Source organism: Camelus bactrianus, chromosome 15 (assembly GCF_048773025.1).
Source record: "Camelus bactrianus isolate YW-2024 breed Bactrian camel chromosome 15, ASM4877302v1, whole genome shotgun sequence".
In the NCBI taxonomy this organism is placed as follows: Eukaryota; Metazoa; Chordata; class Mammalia; order Artiodactyla; family Camelidae; genus Camelus; species Camelus bactrianus.
In genome coordinates, this window is record NC_133553.1 from 31,208,050 (window position 1) to 31,233,767 (window position 25,718).

General features: G+C 36.1%; 1 protein-coding gene across 3 annotated transcripts in view; it reads left to right on the top strand.

The window, feature by feature from the left end:
- The window catches only part of SELENOI (selenoprotein I), a 36,996-nt gene extending 11,686 nt beyond the window's left edge, over window positions 1–25,310 (top strand). Inside the window, exons 2-10 of one of the 3 annotated variants that reach the window (XM_010948526.3) lie at window positions 2,827–2,895; window positions 3,360–3,468; window positions 5,688–5,762; window positions 7,160–7,422; window positions 8,355–8,463; window positions 13,211–13,259; window positions 14,681–14,861; window positions 16,261–16,443; window positions 18,639–25,310. In XM_010948526.3, the coding sequence (XP_010946828.2) occupies window positions 2,827–2,895; window positions 3,360–3,468; window positions 5,688–5,762; window positions 7,160–7,422; window positions 8,355–8,463; window positions 13,211–13,259; window positions 14,681–14,861; window positions 16,261–16,443; window positions 18,639–18,737 (1,137 nt within the window). In that variant the 3' untranslated portion in view covers window positions 18,738–25,310. Of the gene's footprint in view, window positions 1–2,826; window positions 2,896–3,359; window positions 3,469–5,687; window positions 5,763–7,159; window positions 7,423–8,354; window positions 8,464–13,210; window positions 13,260–14,680; window positions 14,862–16,260; window positions 16,444–18,638 lie in introns of those variants that run through there. The other 2 variants (XM_045511820.2, XM_045511821.2) reach the window with 2 other exon arrangements.
- Window positions 25,311–25,718: the final 408 nt, after the last annotated feature.

Here is a 25,718-nt window from a genome sequence, read left to right on the forward strand (position 1 = left end):
GGACCCTTGTCTGGTTAGTTTTGTAAGGCATATTAAAAACAGGATAGAAAACAAGGGGTAAGGGGAGGATTTTGTTAGTGTATAGAAAAGTTGTTTTAACACTGGAGTGGGCTATTTCTAGAAGTAATGAGTTTTTTGGTAACCAGAGGCATTTAAAAGAGGCCAGATGACTGTTTTACCTGTTCCCATAGATGACAGTCAGGCACATGAGAACTTGACGTCCCCTGAACTCCTGTGGTTCTGAGATTTTGCCTTAGAATGATTCTCAAACTTAGGCTGTGGTTCTCAAGCCTTTCTCCAGGGTACTAGCTTGGTCTGGCCCTACAGACTGAAGATCAGGCAAGTCCAGCAGGCCTTAACAGTGGATTATCCACCTGGTTCAGATATTCTGGTATACATCAAAACATCTTTCAATAGAAAATAAAAATATACTTAACAGGCATTAACTAAATCTAGTTGAGCACCTTTTAAAGTTTACATTTTGCTTATTTTTTTCATGCATGTGGAAGGTTTGACTCATTCTTCTTTCCTCCTATTGATTCACAAGACAGTTTCAAGTTTCTTTGTTTATCACCAAGTGATATGTGACCTTCAAAAATACTCAAGTGTGTAAGGCTAGAGCACAGAGTGTTCTTCAGGTTTATTGTTTGCTGCCCGCGGTAATCTCATATTAAATTTTCTTGCTGTACTTGAGCTCACCAGCTGTTTTTATTAAATGCGAAAAATCCAGCTAGGCAAACTGACCTTCTTATATTGTTCTATATTCTTTTCATATTTCTGCTGGTCTCCTGAAGTAGAGATTTAGAATTTAAACTTAAGAATTTAAAAGCAGAGCTTTTCAAATCAAAATACTGTGAGTTAAGGACCTTCTCTTAGGTCAAAGTTCGAAGTATGGATAGCTGCTGAATGAGACTCATTCAGCAAACATTTCAATTAAGAGCACTGTACTTTGTACATCGTATTAACTATTCGTGTGATGTTGTAAACCGTTTTGTTCTGATTTGGACTTCTTATAACTTTTGAGCTTTGCAGTAGATAGTGGACTTGAAATGTGTGTTTTCCAGCTTATTGGATCTGCTGGCTACATCATGTGGGTCTGGGTGCAGACTTCGGTGAAGTGGAGGAGGCCAGGGCCCTCCCGCCTTGTCACTGGCAGCTTCTGGGGGTTCATATTGGTTGCATGTCCTCGGTTCTGAAAACTTAAATTCAGGCAGTCCTGTCAGTGGGGACTCCTTCATCCTGCAGAGGTGCAGATGTAGTGGTAGCTATTGTGTGGCATCGCGTTGTAGGCTGTAGAGAACCATGGAATCAGAAGTTGATTTTAGAGAGCAGCCGTGCACGTTGAAGTAGGCTTGTGCTGAGAGCCTCACTCTGGCCAGCGGAGGCAGAGGGTGTTCTCCTTCACCGTGTTCTTCCCACTGTCTGTCCTGCATCTTCTGTCCACGCTATCCCATTTCAGTCAGCGTGGGGTGGAGACATGGAGGCACTCAGACATGAAGTCTGTTGAATAAACATTTGACTTACTAGTTAACTTTCTTTGCTAGAGTATTTTAAACTGTTACTATTTATTTACTTTTTTGCTCCATCACACTTTCAAGTCTTCAAGGGGAGGGTATAGTCAGGGGGGAGGGTAGAGCTCATGCTTAGCATGAATGAGGTAGTGGGTTCAATCCCCAGTACCTTTGTTACAGATAAATAAACACCTAATTACTGCCCCACCATTTTTTTTTTTTAAATTAAGTCTTCAAACACGTTGGGAAATATTTCCTGCATACTCCTAAAGCATTCAGGAAGAAATTTTTATCTTTAATGATTATTTTTTAAAAAATTAGATACTCAAATGTTTACTTCTTATGTATATACTAAACATAAATAGAAAACAAAGTTGCAACATTTTTCAGGCATTTGACTACTGTGACATTGGTTAAATGTCAGCTTGTTGAATTGGTAATTTTTCCACTCCCTGAGGTGGAGAATTGTCCCTTACCAATTTTGTATCCTTTCCTCCCCACACCTAGTGGACTGCTTCCTACATGCCAGGGACTCCAGTGTGTGTGTGTCTGGGGAATAAGTCATCAACTCGAAGTTTTACATAATTATATACTGATATTTTGTTAGAATATCCTTTGAATTTTACCTTTGAACAGTTGGGGAATACATCTGAATACCTAACCTGTTGTTGTCTTCCTTTGCTTATTTAAGTAATCCGTTTTCCTGCTGTAAATGGATCTGTCATGCTTTGGTGCTCAAAACGCATTTACTGATATCTAATACTTACATAACACTTACTGTGGGCTAGGTCCTGCTGGAAGTGCTGCCTGTGTATTATTAGTTTATCTAATCCTTATGACAGTCCTTTGAGGTAAAGGCTCTGATCCTCATTTTACAAATGAAGAAACTAAGACAGGTTAAGTAACTTGCCCAAGATTGCATGGCCAGTATGTGCATTAGTAATGGTATCAAGGGTAAAACAGCTAGACTCTTACTAGTTGAGAGGGATGAAGGAAATTGAGGTCATTGTGTGAATGCACACAGTGTGCTTATTACTAATCTGCTTATAGTAGATGAGCACTTGTAAGCAATATAAAATTTTGTGCTGAAACTGTAATATTACAAAAGTTGATGTGAGTAAAAAAAATCTGGCTGTGCTTGTCTGTCTTTGCCTCATTCATGTTGTTCTTCCAGTTCTGTTACTCAGATGAGGACATCATAAATAGATATGTTCTCCAGGTTATTTTTCTAGTATTAATTTTCATTTGAGAAATATCGTTCTACTTGCTAGGATGCAAGGATTAACTCTGAGTATCTTCTTTCATTTCTTAACAGTACAGTGCTCTGGATACCAATCCACTCTCTCTGTATGTCATGCATCCATTTTGGAACACTGTAGTAAAGGTAAGAATATTAATAAGCATGCACTTATGTTTTAGTAAGTTTGAAATATTTTAAACTGTTTTACGGAATATTACAAGGCAGCTGTCAGTGCAGTAAGACATTTAGAGAATACCTCTACCAGCCTCCTTTCCCTTTGTCACAAACTGAGGATTTATCTTTGTTGAAGTGTAAGTTTATGCTCCAGAATCTATCATATTTATAAAATGCTTTTTAAACTTTTCTAAAATAAATATAATGTTATGATTATAAAAGTCTGTTGATTATAGAATTATTTAAAATATAGAAAATAGAGATGCTTATTTCTGTTAACTGCAGATTATGGTTTACAGTTGAATATATATAACTCCTGTAGATCCTTCGAATTTATAGCTTTTATTATGACAGATTTGCATATTATGGTATGTAGTGGACAGAGAGATTTCTATACTTTAATTATTTTGTAATTATTTTGAAAAAAAAACTAGGTATTTCCTACTTGGCTGGCTCCAAATCTGATAACCTTTTCTGGCTTTCTGCTGGTTGTATTCAATTTTCTACTTATGGCATACTTTGATCCTGACTTTTATGCTTCAGGTAAGATTATTACTTTCATATAAAATGTAAAATGTCCAAATAGAGAAAAGTGAGATATGGCTAATTTCTGGTTCTATTAAGATATTTGCATTTCTGAAAAGTTTTAGATATTTTAAGGGTATGTAAAATGTTCGAATTGGGTGGAAGAGCTAAGTTGTGTTTTCACAGTCTGTCATGTATGTTTCTGTTAAGTTCTAGAAGCCAACTTGGCTATTGAATTTAGATATGCTGTCTAAAAAGCAGTGAGGTTTTGGTAAATAAAGAGTAATTGGATTTATAAGACGACAGAAAATTAGGACTGAAATTTTTCCTGAAAATGAATATAAGCAGGGCCCAACATACCTACCAATTCCAGAAATATCCCTTCCCTCTTTCTAGTTATGGAATAAAAATTATCTTTTTCTAAGGGGAATATGATATCTCTTTCCCTCAGCTCCAGCATCCATACTTGCCTTTAATAACTCCGAGTTTCCTCTGAAAATGGTTGTTAGACCTTTAAATATTTATTGACAGAAGTCTGGACCCTTACTGAGGAAGAGAGGAAAAATGCATTTTTTGGGCAGTTTTCAGCCGCGAACTCCAGTTTCTTCTTTCCCACCTATTCCTGTCTTCACTTCCTCCACACCCAGCTTCTGCCCTGGCCATGGAAGAGAATCTGGGGTGTATTCAGGATGAGGCGGAATATGTGAGAGACACAGTTTACTTTCATTGCTCACAGTTGATGGAATTGAAAGGAACAGAAAGAAAGACAGAGGTAGATGAGTATTTTTTGCATTCTAAGTTAGAGGATATATTTTCCAATAAGTGTACTTGTAAATGTTGTAGTCAGGAGTTTTAGTACTATAATTCATCTCTGTTATGAGTTCAGCAAACTTTCTGCACTGACCTAGAAAAATTAACAATCACTGGCAGCATTGTTTTTGTAGGAAAATTCGGAGTTTCAAACACTTAGGGATTTGTGATATTATAGAAATTCTGAATATTGAAATTATACATATGCTTAACTTTATCAACTGAAAATATTAGCCATAGCTTCTGTACATGTAATAAAATGGTAATTGAAGATCATGAGTACCAAATGAATAATAAATAAGATTAAATTTCATTAAGCATGATCTTGATACTGTTTTTTAAAAAAATTTTGTATTTTAATCCTCAGGATATCCTCAAAAGTTTATCTTTGTAACTAGAAATATTATTTTCTCTGACTAAATAAGATTATTTACTTAGTTATTAAGAGAGCTAAAAGTATGTAAATGTTATTATGTTTCCCAAGTCATTCAACTTGAAGGATCATATGAACCATCTAGTTCCACTGTATTTGGGAAATGGTTCGATCATATACTCAAGGTCACAATATTGGTTGATGACAGAGCCCAGAACTAGACCCCAGACCTCCTGAATCTTAGTTGTTCTATCTGAGGGGACAGAAGTGAGGTCCAGACATTTCAGAATGATTCTGATGCCAAAGTCATCCAGTTAAGGTAATCTGTCTATACCCAAATCAAAAGGTCTTTTGTTAGTTAATTAACAATATAGTGAGAGTTTAGGTTGAAGGCTTAATACATGCTTATAGTATAATTATAAACAACAAAGATCTAACACAAGCTTTTTTCTTAATTGACGTATACTCAGTTTACAATGTTGTGTCTATTTCTGGTGTGCAGCATAATGTTTCAGTCATACATGTACATACATATATTCCTTTTCATATTCTTTTTCATTATAGGTTACTACAAGATACTGAATATAGTTCACTCAGTAGAAACTTGTTGTTTATCTATTTTATATAAGTAATCAGTATCTGTAAATCTCAGACTCCCAATTTATCCCTTCCTCCCCCGCCACTTTGTTTTCTATGTCTGTGAACCTCTTTCTGTGTTGTAAATAAGTTCATTTGAAACACAAGTGTTTTTAAAATTCCAGAAACATTATTTTTCATTCTAGGTGCATAAGTAATTTTTAAGTACAGATGAACAGTCTTGGGTTATGATTAAAGCTCAAAATAAATACCTGTTACTTATGAAGGGTTGGGCAGTTCTTTGGTTTTGTCAGTTTGTTGATATATTTTAATATTTACCTAGTTCCGCATTCAAGATATATTGTAAAGTACTTCAACTTCTATTTAATAAATAGAAACATTTCTCACTGACAGTATATACATGATAAGAACAGTTGTACTTAGACTGCATTAAAATCTGAGTTGCTTTTCCTTACAGCACCAGGTCACAAGCACGTACCTGATTGGGTTTGGATTGTAGTAGGCATCCTAAACTTCACAGCCTACACTCTAGGTAAGAAATTGCAAATACTCATTTTAGCCAATGGCTGGTAAAACTGTCAGCAAGGATAGCCACCTACTAAATTAACATTTTTCTCCTATGCTTAATTCATTTTAACTAGGGTTTATTAATATCCTTTTCAATTTGATAAATATGTTTGTGAGTTTCTCTGTGAAAAATATTGTCATTTGCTAGGATTTCAAAGAATAAGATAAGAATTGGCTAACTACCACTTGTGGGCCAAATCTGACCAGTTGCTGGGTTTTGTAAGTGACGTTTTAGTGAAACACAGCTCTGCTCATCCTTTACATGTCTATGCTGCTTTTCTGCAACAAAGACACAGTTGAATAGTTGCAACAGAGACCATTTGGTCCACAGTGCCAATTCTCTGAACTGGTGTGCTTTTCTGTCTCAGTGTTTTTGCTGATAGCACTCCCTCCTCTTGAAGTGGCAGACTCCTTTACCTCCTGTCTACTGAAATCCAACCCATTCTTTATGTCCCCACTCAGATTTCATCTTGTCTGGAAAGCCAGTCTGGTTTCTCTTAGCCTGAAGAGAACTCGTCCCTTTTCTCTATTCTTCTGTGGTTTGTGATATATCATATCTTTAATGTCATGTTTTGCCTCCTTTCTCGATTTTAAACACTCTGAGGGCACAAACTTACTGTGAACTATTTGTTGTAAAACCTGCCTTGAAGTAACAATTTATAATCTTCATTTATTCTACTAGTCTACTAGAACTACTAGACTAGTTTATTCTACTAGTTTATTCTAGTTTAAACTACTAGAATAGTTTATTCTAAGATTTTTATAATCTTCACAGCATCAAGAATAGTGCATTGCACAGTTTCAATAAATTTAATTCTTACAATTACTCAACACACATTATGCAGTATATATATTTACTCAAAGCCATTTCTGAAAGCACTTAAAATTGTGGAGATCGTACATCTGTGAAGAAGTGACTGTGATAGCAAGCAAGATGAAACAGGTTTTATGATTGAAGCAAGGAGTGGTTAGATAAATTATCATGAACGACTACTGAATGTTCTCTGGAGGCTTAAGAATTTGTGGCTTGTGAGACAGCTCAGTTGTTAGGCATATTTGGAGGAATTCAGAGTCTAGCTAGAGAGCTTCTTCCCCAGATCTAAAATCGACACCATTCGGTATAATCTAACATATTTTTAGATTAAACTTTGAGAAACTACAGATTTTATTTCTGATATCTTTGCATTGTAGGAATTAAAGGTTGGATTTTCATCGTCCTGGCTGGTAGTTATAGTTTAGTTAATTAACATTCCTGTGATACGCTGATATGTTTTATTTTGTTTCTCTCCATTTTTAAAGAAGACTTTCTCCCTACTGGTGCAGATGTTGACCTTTTCCTGTGGTAATGTGTTCTTATCGCAGATGGCGTGGATGGAAAGCAAGCCCGCAGAACCAATTCCAGCACCCCGTTAGGGGAGCTTTTTGACCATGGCCTGGATAGTTGGTCATGTGTTTACTTTGTTGTAACTGTGTATTCCATTTTTGGACGAGGATCATCTGGTGTCAGTGTTTTTGTTCTTTATCTCCTGCTATGGGTAGTTTTATTTTCTTTCATCCTGTCCCACTGGGAAAAGTATAACACAGGGATTCTTTTCCTGCCATGGGGATATGACATTAGCCAAGTGGTAAGTATGTGTTCTTTGTTAAATTTTCAACATTGTCGTTTTGGGAAAGTTTTTGTCATTCCTTCTTTATTGACCTGATGCTTTTTTTGGTTAGAACTGATGGGTGCTTTAAAAATGTTTCCTTTTCATTTTATAGTATGTTTAGGTATTTATGAAAAATTTTAAACATGTACCACAGTAGAGAGAACAGTGTAGTGAACCCTTTTGTCCCTATTACTTGACTTCAGCAGTTAACACGTGGCCAGTCTAGTTTCACGTATACTCTTCCTCACCCTCCTCCCAATCATTTTAAAGGAAAATTCTGACATTATGTCATAAATATTTCACTCTATATCTCTAAATGTAAGAACTCACTTTAAAAAATATAATCACAGTGTTATTATTATGCCAAAAACTGAAGTTTCTTAACATTCATTTGAACTGTTGATCTCATAAAGAAAGTTATGCACATATAATTAAAGTGTTGGCTTTTTGTCTTCATTGCCAACTTTTCAGTGAGTAGAGAGATTTGTTTTCTCTTACTTAATAGGCTTGCTATTAACTCCCCCCGCCTTTGAGTCCCAGCTTTTTGTGTTGCCATTTTGCCCGTCTGCACCTAAAGCTATAGTAAAAGATCAGAAGTTGGGAGTGTGTTTGAAGAAAGTGGGTGGGCAAATTGGATCATCTTATGGCTTAACCAATTCATGAGGTGCCTTAAAGTGTTCCAAATGATAGCCAGCTGCTTGCACTGTCTAGAAGTTAGTTATTTTATGGCGTTGTTGGCTGAAAAAAAATTTTAAAGGCAAGAAGACTTGCCACAGTATCAAATTTAAGCATACTTATTGCTTTTACTAAAACTGTGTACTAGATTTTTGCTGCGTAAAGCATCATTGACTCCCTGATCTTTCCAGCTGTTAATGCTTTGTATGCTTTTGTCTGCATTTCCCTTCCAGACTATTTCTTTTGTCTACATAGTGACTGCGATTGTGGGAGTTGAGGCCTGGTATGAACCTTTCCTGTTTAATTTCTTATATAGAGACCTATTCACTGCAATGATTATTGGTAAGAAGCTCCATGTTGAAGCCTGTTTTAACATCACTTTGTTATCAAAGCCAGTGTTTGATTATAACAAGCAACAACACTCTCCCCGCCCACCTCCAGCAAGCAGAGCAACCCTGCAGTCCTGTAAGGTTTCAACCAAACATTAAGGAAAAAAATTTTCCGTGGTTTTTTTTTTTTTTTTTTCATTCAGTACCAACTGTTTCTAATTGGAAGGAAACACCAAAATAGATCACACAAATTTTGCAAGCTGACTATTCAAACTAATCTAGACTGTATTGTAAGATCCACATTTAGGTGGACATTTAGTATAGATTTCATAGTTATCTCAAAATTTGAAGATTATTAGTGTGAGAAAATAGTGATGAAACACAGATTACTTTATAATACATCCACTTCAAAAATTGAGCTTCTGTTCTGCTCAGATACTCTTTTTCTTAAGCCTCTGAATGCTAGGTAAAGGTTTTTGATCATGGTGATGTTTCCCTTTTGATTTTAGCCAGAGGGGATATGTACAGGATGACTGAGTCGGGGAGAGTGTGTTTTCTATGAAAAGAGGCAAAGAGGAAGAGGAAGCTGGTTTGTTATTTTGGGGCACTAGGAATGGCACTAGGATCTTTGCAGAGTGAAGAAAATAAAAACAAAACTTGATGTCTGTTGCTCTGTTCCCTTATCTCTAAAATAATCCTCCCTCTTTCTATTGATGAACCTCAGTTATAGAGTGAGAGCTGAAAGAGCTGAGAAGATGGTGCTGGCTTTCGGCAAGGAGTAGTTTGGGTCTTTTTCTGTGGGTCTGGACCACAGATATTTTAGGAACCCCACTGTTATCTACCAGATATTCATTTTTGGGTGCTTGTGGTTTCTTTACCTTGAAAAATGGCTAGTTTTTCATCTCCCACCATGTGTGAATCTTGTGATTTATGCAGCTTGTCCTATGACAGGTTTGCTGCATTTTTACATTTGAATGTTAAAGATAAAATGGAATCCTCTGATACCTGAGATTTATCTTTGAATGTTGAATGGGTGCTGTAATAGGCATATTGCTATCTTTGTAATTTATAAATTTTTGGCAACAGTACTTACAAGGCAATGATACTTCTTGCTGCATCACATTAGGAGGCACACAGTATCTAGTTGTCTTTCTTTTCATGGTGTCAATAGCGATCAGAGAATTAAGATACTGTATGTCTGTTTCATCTGATACAAAGTTCTGCCTCAACTCTTCACCTAATAGTATTAACACACACTGATGATCATTGCTTAGGAATCTGTTCATTCAGTGGATATCCAGGGGAATAAAGTTTGTTTTTTGATAAAATACCTCATTATTTCATACTGATAATCCCAAATCAAATTTGATGATACAGATTTTTTGCTTAACCTCATGGATCTTACATTTGTATTTCCTTTAAACTCTGGCAAAAGTCTTTGCTTTCAATGACACAAAATAATTATTCGTTTGCTTTGTTCCATGGAACGCCCATAACAATCTGAGAACATAGTATCAAAATCAGCAACAATATGATTACTGAAAATTGTTTAAGATTTTGGTTTTTTTGGAGTTCCATTTGTTCTTATGGTTCATCCTGCTAGAGATGCCCGGTCAGGTTATTACATTCTAAAGTCACCATTCTCTGGTTATGCCACCAGCTGTGGATATGTACATTTAAGTTAGTTTCATTTTATGTTTGATTTTGGGGGTTACTTTTTCTTGTAAAATTTATTTTTCCTTTATAATTATGTAACATATTCACATGATTACAAAGTCAAGTCTATATCTAAAACAAAGTACATTCAGAGAAATCTAGCTTCCATCACTACCTTAATCTTCTGTTCCCTCATAGTAACTCTTCGTAGTTTTACTTTTTTGGTTTATCTTTTCATTGTTTCTTTCTTAATGTGTGTGTGTGTGTGTGTGTGTGTGTGTAGTTTTTATCACCCCCTTTCATAGGTAAATGGTAGCATACAATACGTATTTTACTACACATGGTTTTTTTTGGTTTTTGTTTTCCCCCACATAATAGTATTCGCTAGAGATCCCTGCATAGTGATATACAGGGATCTTCCTCATTTCTTCTTACAGCTGCCTGCTACTTCATGTGTGGATGTGCCATATTTTATTTGGACATCCTTCTGTTGATGGACATTTGGGTTATTTCCAGTCTTTTGCTGTTACACAAATGGCTGCAATAAATCATCTCGTACATATATATGTCTTTTCATATTTTTGCCAGGGTATTTTGGTAAAAGACAAATGTATGCAATTTCACTAAGTATTCCCATATTCCCTTCCATGTGGGTTGTCTGATTTTGAATTCCCACCAACCATGCATGAAAGTGCTTGTTTATTTAGTTTTACCAACATAGTATATTGTCAAACTTTTGGATTTCTGCCAGTGTATAATAGGTAAGAAATGATATATCCGTATAGTTTTAATTTGCCTTTCCCTTATTAAGAATGAACTTTTCTAGTGTTTGAGAGCCGTTTATATTTCTTTTTTTCTGTATATCCTGTCTCTAGCCAATTTTTGCTATAGGATTGCTAACCATTTCCTTTATTTTTAGAAGCTCTTTATATATTAGGCATATTAATCCTTTATTTTTATATAAATGACATTTCCCCCCTTGTTTATTGTTTGTCTTTTTTACTTTCCTTAGAGTACTTTTTGTCTTGGTGGTTTTAATTGAAGCTTCTGTTTAATAAATGAGCCTGGAGATGTAAGGAACTGAAACATTTTTTTGTGACCATGTTATCCTTGATGTTCATCTCATTCTACTCAACCCTTTTTTTTTATGAATTCTAATTTTTCTATAACTGTTAAGTTTCCTATATTATGCAGTCTGGACCTTCCTATGGCCAATATGAAAAGTGGGTCTTGCATGTGTGTGGGTTCTATATGCTATTGTTATATACAGCTTAATGGATAAGCATTTCAGTTAGGAAATACTTTTTACAGAAAGTATATCAAGTGCTATTTGGAGAAGAAATAGAAGATGCAGTGATTCTCTTTGACAGCCTACGTTGAGCTCAGGCTTTCTACATGCTCACTATACTTAATTAAGATAAAACTATTTCAGGATGTTTCAAACTAAAAATACTCTTGGTACCAAATCTTTTGCAAGTTTCTCTCAGCCTAGTTCCAGTACCTTGGGGCTATGTGTGATTCTGAGTTAATTCAGTTCACCATGGTTCCCTGCCGGTGTGCCCCAGCTTGACATGCAATAAGTTGCTAAAAATTTCTGAGGACATTGAGGACATCTTGTCTTCTTCCATTCCCTCTAAGATCTTCTACTTGGGAGACTTTGTTCCAGTTGGGCTTGGAAGTAGCAGAGTAATTCATCTTCTGAGATGAGATTTCCTTTTGGTGGATTCTAGTCTTCATCTGTTTTTAGCAAAATGTCTTAGGAATTGTTTTGAAGGAATGCTCTTCTACCTTTGATCCCTAAGGTCATAGCTGTGTTCACCACCCCTCCTCCCCTGCCAAGCCAAGTTTAGTCACCGGGAGTCCAGAATGGACAAATTAGGGCTAATATGATGAGGGACAAGGAAATATCCAAATGAAGTTTCCAGAAGGTTGCCACATATATTGATTTGGAGTTTGAAAGAGAGAAAGATCAGGAATTTACATCTTTACAGATCACAGCATCAGAGAATTTTAAAGATGCAAGAGTCACTAGAAAATCACTTAACCCACCGTCCTTGTACAGCTGTGGAATCTGAAGCTCGGGGAGATTGATTTGTCCAAGAGAACATACCTAGATTTTGGAGTCATCTGCAGGTCTTAGAGTTAAAGCTGTGAGAGAAGATATTCTGAGGGAGAGTGGAGCACAGCCAGACACCCAGTTACGAATATGCAGGAGGTGGGTTCCCAATAATGGACACCAAATATAGTGGTTGGATGGCTAGCAGGAACGTTGGGAGAATGGAATCACAAAGGCCAAGGGAGGAAAGAATTGCAGTGAGTGGATTGTCAGACAGCAGAGTTCTCTTTCTTAGAAGTCAGGAATGAAGGAGGATACTGAATTTGATTATTAAAGAGTATTATTGATAAACTTTAAGAGTACAGTTTCTGCGGAGGGGAGGCAGAATGAGTAAGGGTCCTCAGGGACTGAAGACAACAGGAAAGTGTGAGGGCTGAGAGGAAAGAGCAGAGTAAGACAGTAGATGGTGAGGGCAGCAGAGGCAGTGGTAGGGTTTCTTGGGAAGGCCATCCTTGTTTTTAGGTTTGAAGGGAAAGAACTGCTGTGTAGGGTAGGGGAGAAATTAAGAATGCTAGAGGTGAAAGTAAGTGCAAATGGGAAGCTGCAGAATCTGTTAATCGTCTCCTTTCCAATAACTCAACACTTACTGGCGATTTGCTGTGTACCAGGTGCTATTCCATGTGTCTTTACTTGTAGTAACTCATTTGATTCTTAAACGTCTATGGGGTTCATACTACTATCATCTCTGTTTTATAAAAGAGGAAGCTGAGGCACTGAAAGGTTAATTTGTCTGAAGTCACATAACCAGTTGGTGGCACAGCTGAGATTCAAACCCACTCTGGCTCCTTGAGTCTCTGCTCTGAATCACCAAACTGTACCGCCACTCTTCCCGTTGTAAATGTTGTTCAAAAATGCATTTAATTTCATTACAGAGGTAAACCTGAACCTGCAAATTATTGGGTCTAGAAATATTACATATTTTGTATGTACTTGATCATTATAAAAATCACCCTTGAATTCATGATAATTTAAATATTCTTCCCTTTAGGTTGTGCATTATGCGTGACTCTTCCAATGAGTTTATTAAACTTTTTCAGGTAAATATTTTATTTTTTAATTGGGCAAGAAATATGAAAATCTTCAAAAATTGTTCTTTAGATGAATTTTAGGATCTCTTTCTCTTTTGGAGTCGGGACATTTTGAAAAGGCCATGAGACCTATATTTTGAATCTAGAATGAGGTTAGGATAAGTTGGTTATCTATGGTGGCTTGTGTTGTCAGTTCAACCATAGCTCAAACTACTAGTTCTTTTGTAACAGTTTTTGGGCTCACCAAATAGTCTTTTAATTTGTCTTTTTTTTTTTTTTTTTTGCAAGTGAAATCGGGAGGGAGTATGTTCTTGTCAAATATTGATAGGTTTACATTCTTTTTATAAATTGATTATAAGTTTTTATAAATTGTGTAAGTTTAGTTAGCATGATCATGAAATAAAATTTCTCAATGTGTATAGTATAGGACCAAATCCTGGACCTATGCTGACTCTTCTCAAATAGCACCATATGGAAATTCCTGCCTGAGGAGTTGGGTAGGCATTGGGAGGGCATTGCCCTGGTGGGGTTCCATTTCTCTGATCTGTGCACTTTTCCACTTTGGCTCAGCCACATTGAATTTACTTCTGTGACCTGAATATGTTTTGCTCTTTTGCCTCCTCAGTACTTTTGCTCCCACTCTTTGCTCTACTGTTCTTTCTACTTGCAACATTTTTTTGTACTTCCCATTTCATCTTTCAGTGCTCAGATCTGTCTTACAGAATCCTGTCTATGTCAAGTCAAGCTCTATGAATCTTCCCTATTTATGGCAGCTGGCAGTCATTCATAGAAGCCATAGACTTTAAAGCTCTGAAGGCCTTAGAGAGTATTTAAGTCATATCCTCCTCCTCTAAAGTTGAGGTCCTGTCCTTTTTGGGCAATATCTTGCCTAAGATCATGTAATTAGTTGTAGAACGAGGATGAGGATTGAGGGCACAGTTCAGATGAGCAAACATATATCGGACCACCACCTACCTACGTGCTCAGAAACACAAGATACTCTGTGGCCAGTCTCAGTTCAGTCTTTTGCTCTTAAGTTGTGATACAGTAGCACTGTGAGGTGCTCTTCTAGTATTATTTTGTGTTCATTTTGTTTTTCCTATTAGAATATAATCTCAAAGAACAAAGACCGAGTTTTATTCATCTTTACATTCCAAGGGGAAGAATGGGACTAGGGGTCAGAAGACTTCCGTTCTAGTCCTGGCCTTTCCACTTGGTAGCAAGTTATATAAATTTAACCTTTCACATCCTCACTTAACCTGACTGTAAATGGGATTAGTAATGTTAGTTCTACGTATGTCATGAGATTATTGTGAGTGAAAAAATAAAAGAATAAATGTAAAAGTACTTTGAAAACTATATAATACAAGTACAATGTAAGTTTTATATGTAATAATGTTCTTTGTATTACTTGATTTTTTTTTTTTCAGAAGCTATAAAAATAACACCTTGAAACACAATTCAGTCTATGAAGCTATGGTTCCCTTCTTTTCTCCATGTTTGCTATTCATTTTGTCTACAGCATGGATCCTCCAGTCACCTTCAGATATTTTAGAGTTACATCCTAGAGTATTCTATTTTATGGTTGGGACAGCCTTTGCCAACATCACAGTAAGATTTCTTTCTTTTAAAAATCATAGTATTTATAAGGAATATTTGACAAAACTTGATAATTTGAGAAACCTTACATAGTATTAGAATAAGCAGAATTTAACTTAAAGATTTTACATCAGAAATTTGAAGGAGTAATTAATAACCTCAAAGACAGAACATGCTGAAAATTATTTTATTTTTCCCTTGAAACCAGTAGGATTTGGAGACAGCTGTAGTAGTGTTTTGGAACCATGGCATAATTTAAATTTTTTGTTTTGATTGCCTGCTGAAGAATTCGTGGAGTAATTCCCTTCGACTCTGAATATTGTTAATAGTGTGGTTGCAGATATAATAATTAGTTTAGGGAGCTTGAAAGGGGGTTTTGTGAGAGAGAAAACACATACACAGACACACCCCCCCAACATGTTTTTTAATCAACTGATTTTTTTAATATATATTTTTATTAAAGTATAGCCAGTTTACACCGTGTCAGTTTCTGGTGTACAGCACACTATTTCAGTCATATAGGAACGTATATATGTTCGTTTTCATATTCTTTTTCACCATAAGTTACTACAAGATATTGAATATAGTTCCCTGTGCTATAATCAACTGACTTTTAAATTAAGAACATACAATTTAAAACTTTGTAATAAATATTACATGTTTAAAAAAATCCCTTTCTCTGCTATAGTCCAGCAAGAGAGCAGATAGGGGTGGGGGAAAGGTAAGGAGTTGTTGAGAAAATATCCTGAGGTCCTGGCAGCTGAGAACGTGTGCTGTAGCTCAGGCCAGGTTCTTAATAAGTTTTAATTTTTTAACGTAGCCACTGAATTCATGTTTCCATGTCTGTAACGTGCGTTTACTGTCTCAAGTCATACTGATTTTATAGGGTTTAAAGATCTGAAAATATTAATGCATTGTATAAAAAGTATCTCTGAAAGGATAAAGCCAGATTTGAGTAAGGTGTTGAAGTAAAGAGAGCCAAAGAGGTTTTGAGATGTTAATATGATAATGCGACTTCATCACCATGAAGAAATTTAGTTGTGTGGGGTTGCAGGAGGCTCTTTTCAAAAAATTGTTGTCAGATGTCATAGAGTCTTAAAATTGGGAGAAATATCTTTTATCCAAACTGTCACCCAGTATAAGAATGCCTTCTAAAGCATCCTGAATAAGTTATCTTCCAGCCTCTTCTGACACACACTCTGGGGGTCCATGCATTTGGAGGTGGGGCCACAGGTCCAGGCAGGCTCCTGGGCAGTTGAGAATTACTGAACTTAATAATATAATGTAAATATCTTAGCTCAAGTACTTGAATGCTTTTTTAAAATGTTGGAACGAGTAGTTTTGGAAGTGCTTTGCTAATTAAATTTTCTCTCTCTCTTCCTTTCTTTTCTTTTTTCAAAATAACTTCAAGTGTCAGCTGATTGTTTGTCAAATGAGCAGTACCCGGTGCCCAACTTTCAATTGGTTGCTGGTTCCTCTCTTCTTGGTTGTCCTGGTGGTAAATTTAGGAGTAGCCTCTTACATTGAGAGCATTCTCCTGTATACATTGACAACTGCTTTCACTCTGGCCCACATCCATTATGGAGTACGAGTGGTGAGTAATCTACAGCAATATTGGTTCCCTTTGCTTCTTATAAATAGTGAAATGAAGGTGAGGGAAAATTTCAAAAGAAGCTTGCTTATTATAGTAGCTGGAAGGATTTGGGGATATTCTCTAAATATTGGATAATTTCCAGGTGCATAATTTCAGATATTGTTTCTCTAATGAATATGTTATAGTAACTACAAATAATTTAAAAGCTGGATAATGATTGTGAGGAATTCAGTTATTGTTTTTGAGTGAGAAGAAATGTAAACCCTTTTCTTGGTGAATAGAATTATAAACTCTTGTGCTGTTAATTAATTACATGGGACAAAATAATCCCATTTGTTGATTATTATTCTATACTTGCTTCTTTAGCTTCAGGGGCATTTTTATAAGGGGAAATATAGAAGAGAGTAGATTTAAGAAGTATTTTGCAAACTTCAATGTTCTCTTCTAAAGTAAGAGACTGCTTTCAGGACAAATGGGGTAGGCTAGATATAATAAAATGAAAATCAGAACTGTGCAGTTTCTTTTCTTTTTCCTCACACTTTAACATTCTTTTCTAATTATTCTACATATCTTAGCATTGTCTCATAATTATGATTACTAATTGCTGTATAGTATTCCATCAAGGAGATTACTTAATAACTATCAGTGTACTTAGCCATGACTCAGTTATTTTTAATCGTTTAATCATTTATTCCAGATTTTCACTATTATAAATAAAGTTGGAATGAACAATCTGGAATAATATTCTTTTCCTCTTCATTTGCTTTATTTTCTGAGGATAATTTCATAGCAATCATGTAAAATGATACTCAGATTTCTGTGGCTTTTAAAATAGTTCTATTGGGTATGTTTATTTTGAAAGGAACCCTGCTATGAGGTAGTTTGAGAGATGAAATGTCTTTACTTCTGTATTGTCATACATATGTTTAAAACAGGGGCGCCTGTCACGCTTGATAACAATTTTTGTACCTTGCATGTGTTGCTAAACTTAGGTTTCTTCCTTTAGTGTTTCTCCCCAAAGTAGCCCATGATTGTTAAAACAAAATAGATGAAAATAACCATGATAAGTCTATGAATTATACCATGAAGACATAATCATTTATGTTCGTATTAGTGCAAATTTAACGCATGCTTTATACCAACACTCTTAGGCCTTTATTCTGATATTTTATTAGCCATGCATGAAGTAGAACATAGTTCTTAGTGTCTTTCATAATTGTTTTACCTTTTTGTAACCCTTCAGAAGCATATTATTAGAAAACCATACACATGCCAGACCAAACCAAAACACATTTATGTAAAATTACAAAGGCAGTATATCTTTATTGTTAAAAATCTGGAAAATAAATACAAGCTAACTGAAAAAAATCCCAGGAGCATCTTTTCTCTGTCTTTGTGCTCTCTTACCAGTTCTGTAACTTCTGACCTGAAGGTAAAATTTGCCAAGCTGCACACAACATTCACTTGAACTATTGAAATATAAACATTAAGAATAAGAATGGAAATCAGAGCACAGGGAACTATACTCAATTTTTTGTAATGAGCTGTTTGTAATGGAAAAGAATCTGAAAAAAAATGTATATGTGTGTGTATGTATAACTGAATCGCTTTGCTGTAGACATGAAACTAACATTTTGAATCAACTACACTTCAATTAAAAAAAATAGAAATAAGTATTAAATAAACCTTATTTGCTAATTGGCACATAAACCATGCTCTTGCCTACCCACTAGGGATACCCTAACTAATATGACCTAAACCTTCCAAAATTTACAGATGTAGTTTTTATACTGTTTCACCAGGGTTAGAAATGATTACCTAGAAATGCAAAAAACGCTGAACATTGACTCTAACTATATATGTAAGTGTTTGACCTGCTGGGTAGTATAAGTCAGCTAATTGTATAATTTTTCAGTGGATTTGGATGTAACTCTGTTTGAGCTGCAGGGCTCTGGGAAGATTAGATTTCAGAATTGGGTAGACCCAGGTTTAAGTCCTAACTCTCCCAGGGTAGTTCTAGTACTCATTTAGCCATCTAACTGCACAGCTATCCTAGTTCAGGAAAACTTCTTCATTTGTGATGGTTTCTACCATGCCAGTAGATTGTTGTCTCCAGAGGGTGAATTTTTAATGCTTGAAAAAAAAAAAAAATCAGGTGCGTGTTTGTCATTGCCTGGTGTTCTGGTTTCCTGTAGGTAAAGCAGCTGAGCAGCCATTTTCAGATTTACCCCTTCTCATTGAGGAAACCAAACTCGGATTGACTAGGAATGGAAGAAAAAAATATTGGCCTGTAATCTACAGAAAGAAGTACTGTAAATAAGATGCCTGTAAATATTTCATCCATCACCATTGAACTAAACTGATCTGCTTAATAGACATGGGAACTCAGTGTGTGTGGTACTTGGACAGCAGGAATGGTATATATGATCTGAACTTGTGGAACTTTAGACCTACTAACTCCCAGCTTACTTTGTTTTATTTTTTTATAAAACCATGTGATGTTTTGGTTAAACATAATGTACATTAGGTCAGCAAAATGTTCCTAGTGATTTTACCTTCAGGAGTCCATATTTGGTTGTATTTGGTTCATACAGAGTTAAAGATGCTTGGCTTTTATTTTTAAAACCCCCAAATTGGGTTAGGAGCACTAATAACATTCAGAAAACCCCAATATGTTTTCATATTTGGCACTTAGTAGTAGGTCTTTAGCTATGGAAACTATCAATAGCCCAAATCTAACATAAGGGAAAAGATAAGAGCAAGCTACCTTCAGCAAGAGATGCCAAATGATTATGGAACAATACACAGTTGCCAAATACTGGTTTCTCTTTCCCATGGAAATGCCTTTTGTCCTCATGTGCTAAGAGAGCTGATATATATATTTGGATTCTCTAGGATTCTGGCTCTCTTTGATATGGAACAGATCTTGATTAATGGTTTAATCTTCTTTTAAAGAAAAATATTCTATTGAGGCTTAGTAGAGAATGGACTGGAACTGTAGCTCGCTCGTTGGCATGGTTCATTGTTTAAATGTGGCATTTTCCCCCTCAGCTGCAAGTTGCCGAGATTTGGTGCTTGTGAACTATGATCAAATGAATGCATGTGACAGTCCCAGTCTTAAATAATGACTTGTGAGGAACACAGATAAACTTCCTTATAAGAAAAATTTTCTTAAGAGTTAGGAATCTCAGGAACCTCACTCTGAAATTACTACAGTGAACCTCACTGTGAAATTAGTTTTCTGATATAATATAATTTTCTGATATAATTCCCTTCTCTGTCCCTCTGTTTCTTTCTGTGGGGGAGACTGCTGTGTTTTTTATTTCATAAAGGATAAAGAAGTAGAGAGAAATTCTCTCTTCCCCAACTCGCTCATTTCCCCCCATTGAAGAAAATTTTTTATATCTATGCCTTACTGAGTATATACTCCCTTTAATATGACTTGGAGTAATTTTTGAGGTTTATTGACAAACATAAAAATCCCTTTGATTTTGACATGGTTGTTTTATGATTACACCTTTCTGTGAATGTGGATATTTTCTTCTATTTCTTTTTTGGTTTTTGTCTCTGTTTAGTTTGGTGGTGGTGAAATTTAGTGGCTGATTTTCTTTTATTTTCCACGGAATGAAGTTTGTGCTTGAATGAAGAGTGTATCTTAAACCCTTTTTTTTGGACAGATTGCACTTGGATAAAATAGGCACCACTGTGTTGATATGTAATTAAATCCATAATCATTATTTATCTATGAATGTGACCATCGTTAAACTTAATTATAGTGTATTCCTTTGTTGAATTTTAGTCTGCTGCTTTGTAAAAATAACTATGTAATGGATATTTCAGTTTTTAAATTTGTGAAGCGTAATCACTGTCATTCAAGTTATTAGAAATGAGGTGTCAAAGAGCTAACATATGGTTCTGTACTCATTTTTAAAAACTGTAAATGTTGAAGTTTATTCAGTGACTTTCTCTGAGACAAAAATGAACACTGAAAATAGGTGAGAAATTGATGCAGGAAAATATGGGTAGTGATTCCATGTTTGTTAATATAATTGCCATCATGAAGGTCAGCAAATGAACTAATTAAGTAAAGGTGACTGTTTTTTGTATACCTTGTTCTGTGTCGTCTGTAGAACTGAACTGGATAAAGTGTTAATTTGGGCCGGGAACAAAGCTTTGTTTTAAGGTTCTAAGCTAATCATTTTACTGTTGACCTTGTACCCAAGGAGATTCGTCTGTATTATATAAGAAAAGAATTGATAAATATTTATAAAATGACAAATTTGGACCATAGGCTTTCTTCACCTTGTACAGTATAGTTTAAAAAAAAAAATACCCTTTCCTTCTGGCATAGGGTCATGTCCTATAATTTAGGGGCTATTTTACCTCAAAGTGTGTTTCTCTTCTCTTTCTGTTGCATCAGGTTTATTTGAAAGTTGTTTTGTGCCCATACTTTATTTCCCAATGGTGGTTAAGAATTATGCTATAGTCAGTTTTATTGGCATCATTAGATGAAAGAAAGATGGCTGTCAACAAGGTGAAAGATGAAAAGTGAGTAATTAACTGTTTCAGAATACTGTGGACTTGTGAATCTTTAGTGTACTGCTGACTCTTTTTCTTGGTTTTGTCTGCCATCTTGAAGTGCATCACGAAAGCTCCCATTTGTTATGCAGTGATACAGCAGCTGACGCAGGACTTAGTTACAAAGAGCTCAGTGAATTTATGTCATTGCCAATTATCATAACATTTCCAAAGTATAAAAGCTATTTCACGCTTATGCATGACATTTTGGGGTGCATTCACACCCCCCAGCCTTTCTCCCAGCATACTCTGAGCTGCCTTTTGGGGAGCAATGGCGTGATTAGTCATACATGCATGTTTTCTGTGCATTTCAGAATAGAGTGCCTTAGCCAGGCCAGAGGTTTGCTTTGTGTTTCTGCTGACCAAAGTTACCTAGACCTGTAAGAAGTTTCTTTTCAGGTTATGGTTGGAAAAATGTCCTTTCATGCTTGTCAGAAAATAATTCCCCTATATTTGAGGGGAGCATGAGATAGAAAAATCTAAAAAATGCCTGAATAGAGTATGTTAATGCTGCCTTTTGTGATCCTTTAATAACATTCATGTTCTTAGTATAATGCACAGTTAAAAATTGCCACAATTTAAACCATCATTCCTCCGTTAATGTGTAATAGATGTAGTTTATGGGTTTTAAGCTTAAGGGTTAAAGAGTGAATAACTTCCAAATAAACTAAGTAGTTTTCCTTGACATTTTAATAATATCATGATCAAATTACTTTTAATTGTAATATTAAAAAGAAAGTTCAGTGCTGATTATGGTCTAGAATGTTATAGTACTATTAACTGACATGACATTTGTTTTAATATAGAGGTATTGGGAAGAGGAGTGTATATCTAGAGTTGCCCAAATTCTAAACAGATACCAAAAGAATATTGATCGTAACCTAGAGCCTGGGCACTAGTGGAACATGCAAAGGAAAAAGCAGGCATAGTATCCACTTTAAGGGATGCTATGCCCTTAGTGCCCAGTGATGTTAAAATTGTCACAATTTAAATCATCCCTCCTCCACCAATTTCAAATTCAAATGTGAATTTGAAAGTTTCCCAAGTGTTCAGTTGAGTTTATTTTGTAGTCAATCAAAAGGCATTTGGAATGTAGCTTGCTTTCCGAGGCCGACTTTGATTCTCTAACCTACAGAGAATAAAAAGATAATCTGAAAGTATTTGAGTCAAAGGCTCCTTTTCCCCCTTTATATTTTAACTGGGCGACTGTGTTTGTTTAAGTCTTCCTTTTCATTCTTCACCTGCGTTTCCCTTTAACTAGTCCCACCTGGGGCGGAGATGCCCACTTGCTTGGTTGCCTCTAGATCTTGCCGCATACAAACCTCCCTGGTTGCCTTTGATCTCGTGCTTAGTCAAGGGCTGGGAACATGCCCGAGGGGACAGAGTAAACCTGATGCGCTAGAACTTCTGACTTTGGGTCTTCAAATAAGCCAAAAACGGATACAGAAATCTGGTTGTGTTGATTCCTGTGTTCAGAGTGGCCTTTGTCTTGACCTCAGTTCTGGCCTTGCTTGAGCACTCTTGCAGGAAATTTGTGAAGTCCGACTAGAATTTTCTTTGTCTTATCAGGTGTCTTTGTGAGGCAGCATACCCATTCTTGAACACCCTGTGGGTGAGTAATCTTAAGTGAGCTGCCAGTACTAGAACCTTCCAAGAAGAAGTTTAACTAGTATGCTGCATTTGAAGCACTTTGACATGTACATTTTAAGTAACAGTTTTAATGGTAAAATGGTGTTAAATTAATCACTGTGAAACTTGAAAGTGTGATGCCCTGTACATTTCAGGAAGCTTAAGTAAATTTCTGATTTTCCATTATTAATTATGTAACCCATGTGATTTGTATATTTTACTTTTCATCTTTGACAGTGGTACAAATGACTGACATTGGCAGGCTGTTACTTTAGGGTATATGGTAAATCATGATTGTCTAACTTTTCCAGAGAAAGTGGCAATGTGTTTACTTTTTCTTTTGTGTTGAGACATGAGAATTGGATTTATTGGCTAATTTATTTCCAGTGTTTCTACAGTGCAAAATAAATGTAACCTTTTAAACCTGCATGCTAGTAATGCTTTGGTTTTTAATAAATATGCAAGAGGTAATCTAGCTGATTTTTATTTGCTTGTTTTTAAGCAGGGACCTGTTCTTTTTACAGACAGATGTTAAATGAGCTAACATGTAGGATAGCAAAAGAAGTTTTGCCATTTGTAGCCTTTTTCATAGGTGGCCTAAGCGATGGGGCTTATGTTGCATTTGGTCAGAAAAGCCAGGTTTCCAGAATTGGAAAATGGCACATGGACTGATTTTAGAGTATTTTAATGAGAGCTTGTCTCGAGGAAAGTCTGTTTGGACACAACAGAAATAGTGTCTGGTCTTCCACAGACCATTCACACAATCTTACTCTTCACAGAATTATTCCTAGAAAATCAGATTAAATCAGAGTGGTGTTATTTTTAAAGCCTGTGAATTGGATCATGGCCATGAAGTACCTAATGCTACTTTGAAATTAGAGATAGTATTGAAGACACAACTTGTGTCTAAATGCTGTGGATGCCTCATGGCTGTTAGGCTAAAGTCTTCTCTTGAGCGGTTTCTATGGGTAACAGTTAGAATATGAATTGATTTTGGTTTTTATTAAGACATATACAATCCAACATGAGCTCTAGATTCTGATATTCTTGACAAGCACTTTTTACTCTCTAAAGGGTAAGTTCTTGACCAGAAACCTGTTTACTTTAGTACTCAATGTTACTAATCAGTTTATAGGAGGAGCCTGTTTTAATTTTGCAAGATCTATGAATGCTGCATTATAAATCTGAACTACTGGTATCATTCAGTATCAGACTCTGAATTGAGTAACTACTTGTTAAGACTGCCCACAATATTAACATTTTTTGTAAGTTATTTTTTTTGTATAGCTTATACCATTAGAGCAGCCATTCAGGAGACAAAGACCCAGTTGCATGTAATGATTTGCTCTTTCTGGAATGTGCCAAGAAAGCAAAGTTCAGTATTAAACTCCAAATTTCAATTTAAAAACTTGCATTTCCTCTGGGTAAAGGGGATGGCAGTGAATAATTGCTGAGGTATAAACTCCTGCCTGCCTGGCTTCTCCCCTTCCCCTCCCATCTAATATAATAGATTAAATTTATAACCAATTGTAGGAAAACAAACTGATACTTTTCTGAGTAAGATTTCATGCCCTGTGACTAAGACTAGGTGGCAGGAGTCATGGCTGATGAGTGACTGAGTAGCTTAGCTTGGTCCTGCTGCGGTTTGCTTTCTGTAGTGTTCTGAAATAAAAGGGTGGTTCCATCCCTTCTCAGGTACCTAGAAACAACCCCACTTAAGCAACTGGAATGTGTTTGTTGCAAGTGGAGTATATTAGAGAAGAAGATGAAGAGGAGCACAAAGTCTGATTTTCCCTTTCAAGCTGTTTCATTGAACATGTTAGTAATCGATCTGTCTAGAACTTGCTGTGTTCATAGTAAATAATGTGTGTTCATTTTATCTGGTTATGTCTGGAGTGTGTATATATACATATTTAATATGTACACGTATATTCTCTGTGCATATATATGTATGATATATTCGTATATACATGCAGTCTACTCTTGATTATCAGCAAGACGGTAAGCCCTCAGCTGGCTATTTCTTCATGTTGACTTAACCTGCATGTAGCCTCTAATTCTGTGAAGCCTCTTCCTTATTTGGAGCCACAGTCTTTTCTTCTTTCAGTTCATCTCAGTCCCCAAGAAAGGCCCTGGAAATATGTCACTTTCCACTTCCCTTTCACCAGGGATTGTGTGAGCCAGAAAGACAGCTTTGAGAGATGACTGCTTCTACGAGAGTTGAGGCTTCTGAGTCTGAAGGATGGTGGGGCCCATTCCTGGCCAGACAGCAGCCCCTGGAGCAGCTGTGCTCATGCGCTTGATGGGGAAAATCTAGCTTTTGTGGGAAACGGGGCTTCACAACTTGCTTGAATTCCTTAGCTGGAATGTTGCGAAGCCTTAGGTAATTTGATGGGTTGGAGTACAGCTGTGCATTTCTCCATTCGTTTGTGCCCTCTGTATTCCTGTACCCCTTGCTAATCCAGATAATCAAGACCTGACTGGTTTCTTGCCACTGGATTCTGGAAGCCTTGCCCTTTCAATTGGATTTATGTTTATTTCTGCTGCTGTGAAACCCAAAAGTAATGCAGTAGGTTTTAATTTAAAATTGTTTAATTCTATTATTGACAAATATTTATTGTAATAAAAGTAAAGAGTAAATAATTTTAAAATCCTTTTAATTGTTCTCAGATTGTCTTCTTTGTTTTCCCTTGGTAGGTGCCAAAGGGGAGGAGAGCTGTGGGGAGAAAGATAATGTCCAGGCACTTGTCTCAGAGAATCATTGATTATTTTAGAGCAAAACATTAAAAGGTTTGGTTTTGTTTTGATTCCTCCTGTTTGCTCCTGGGTGTTCCATACTCCTGGGACTTGACTTGTTTCAGAAAGTGGAGTACGAGGAAGGTGGCAGTAACAGCTATTCATCATCTACTGCTCTCGACTCCCCCAGAACTGAGTACTGCATAGTATGTATCGTCCTCATAATTCCTGGGCCACACATTAGCTTATAAGGTGGTGGTTTCATACTCAAAAACATCTTCCCATAGAAGGAGTTAATGTGTTCATTTTCCAGGCTACTTCCACAAGAACTT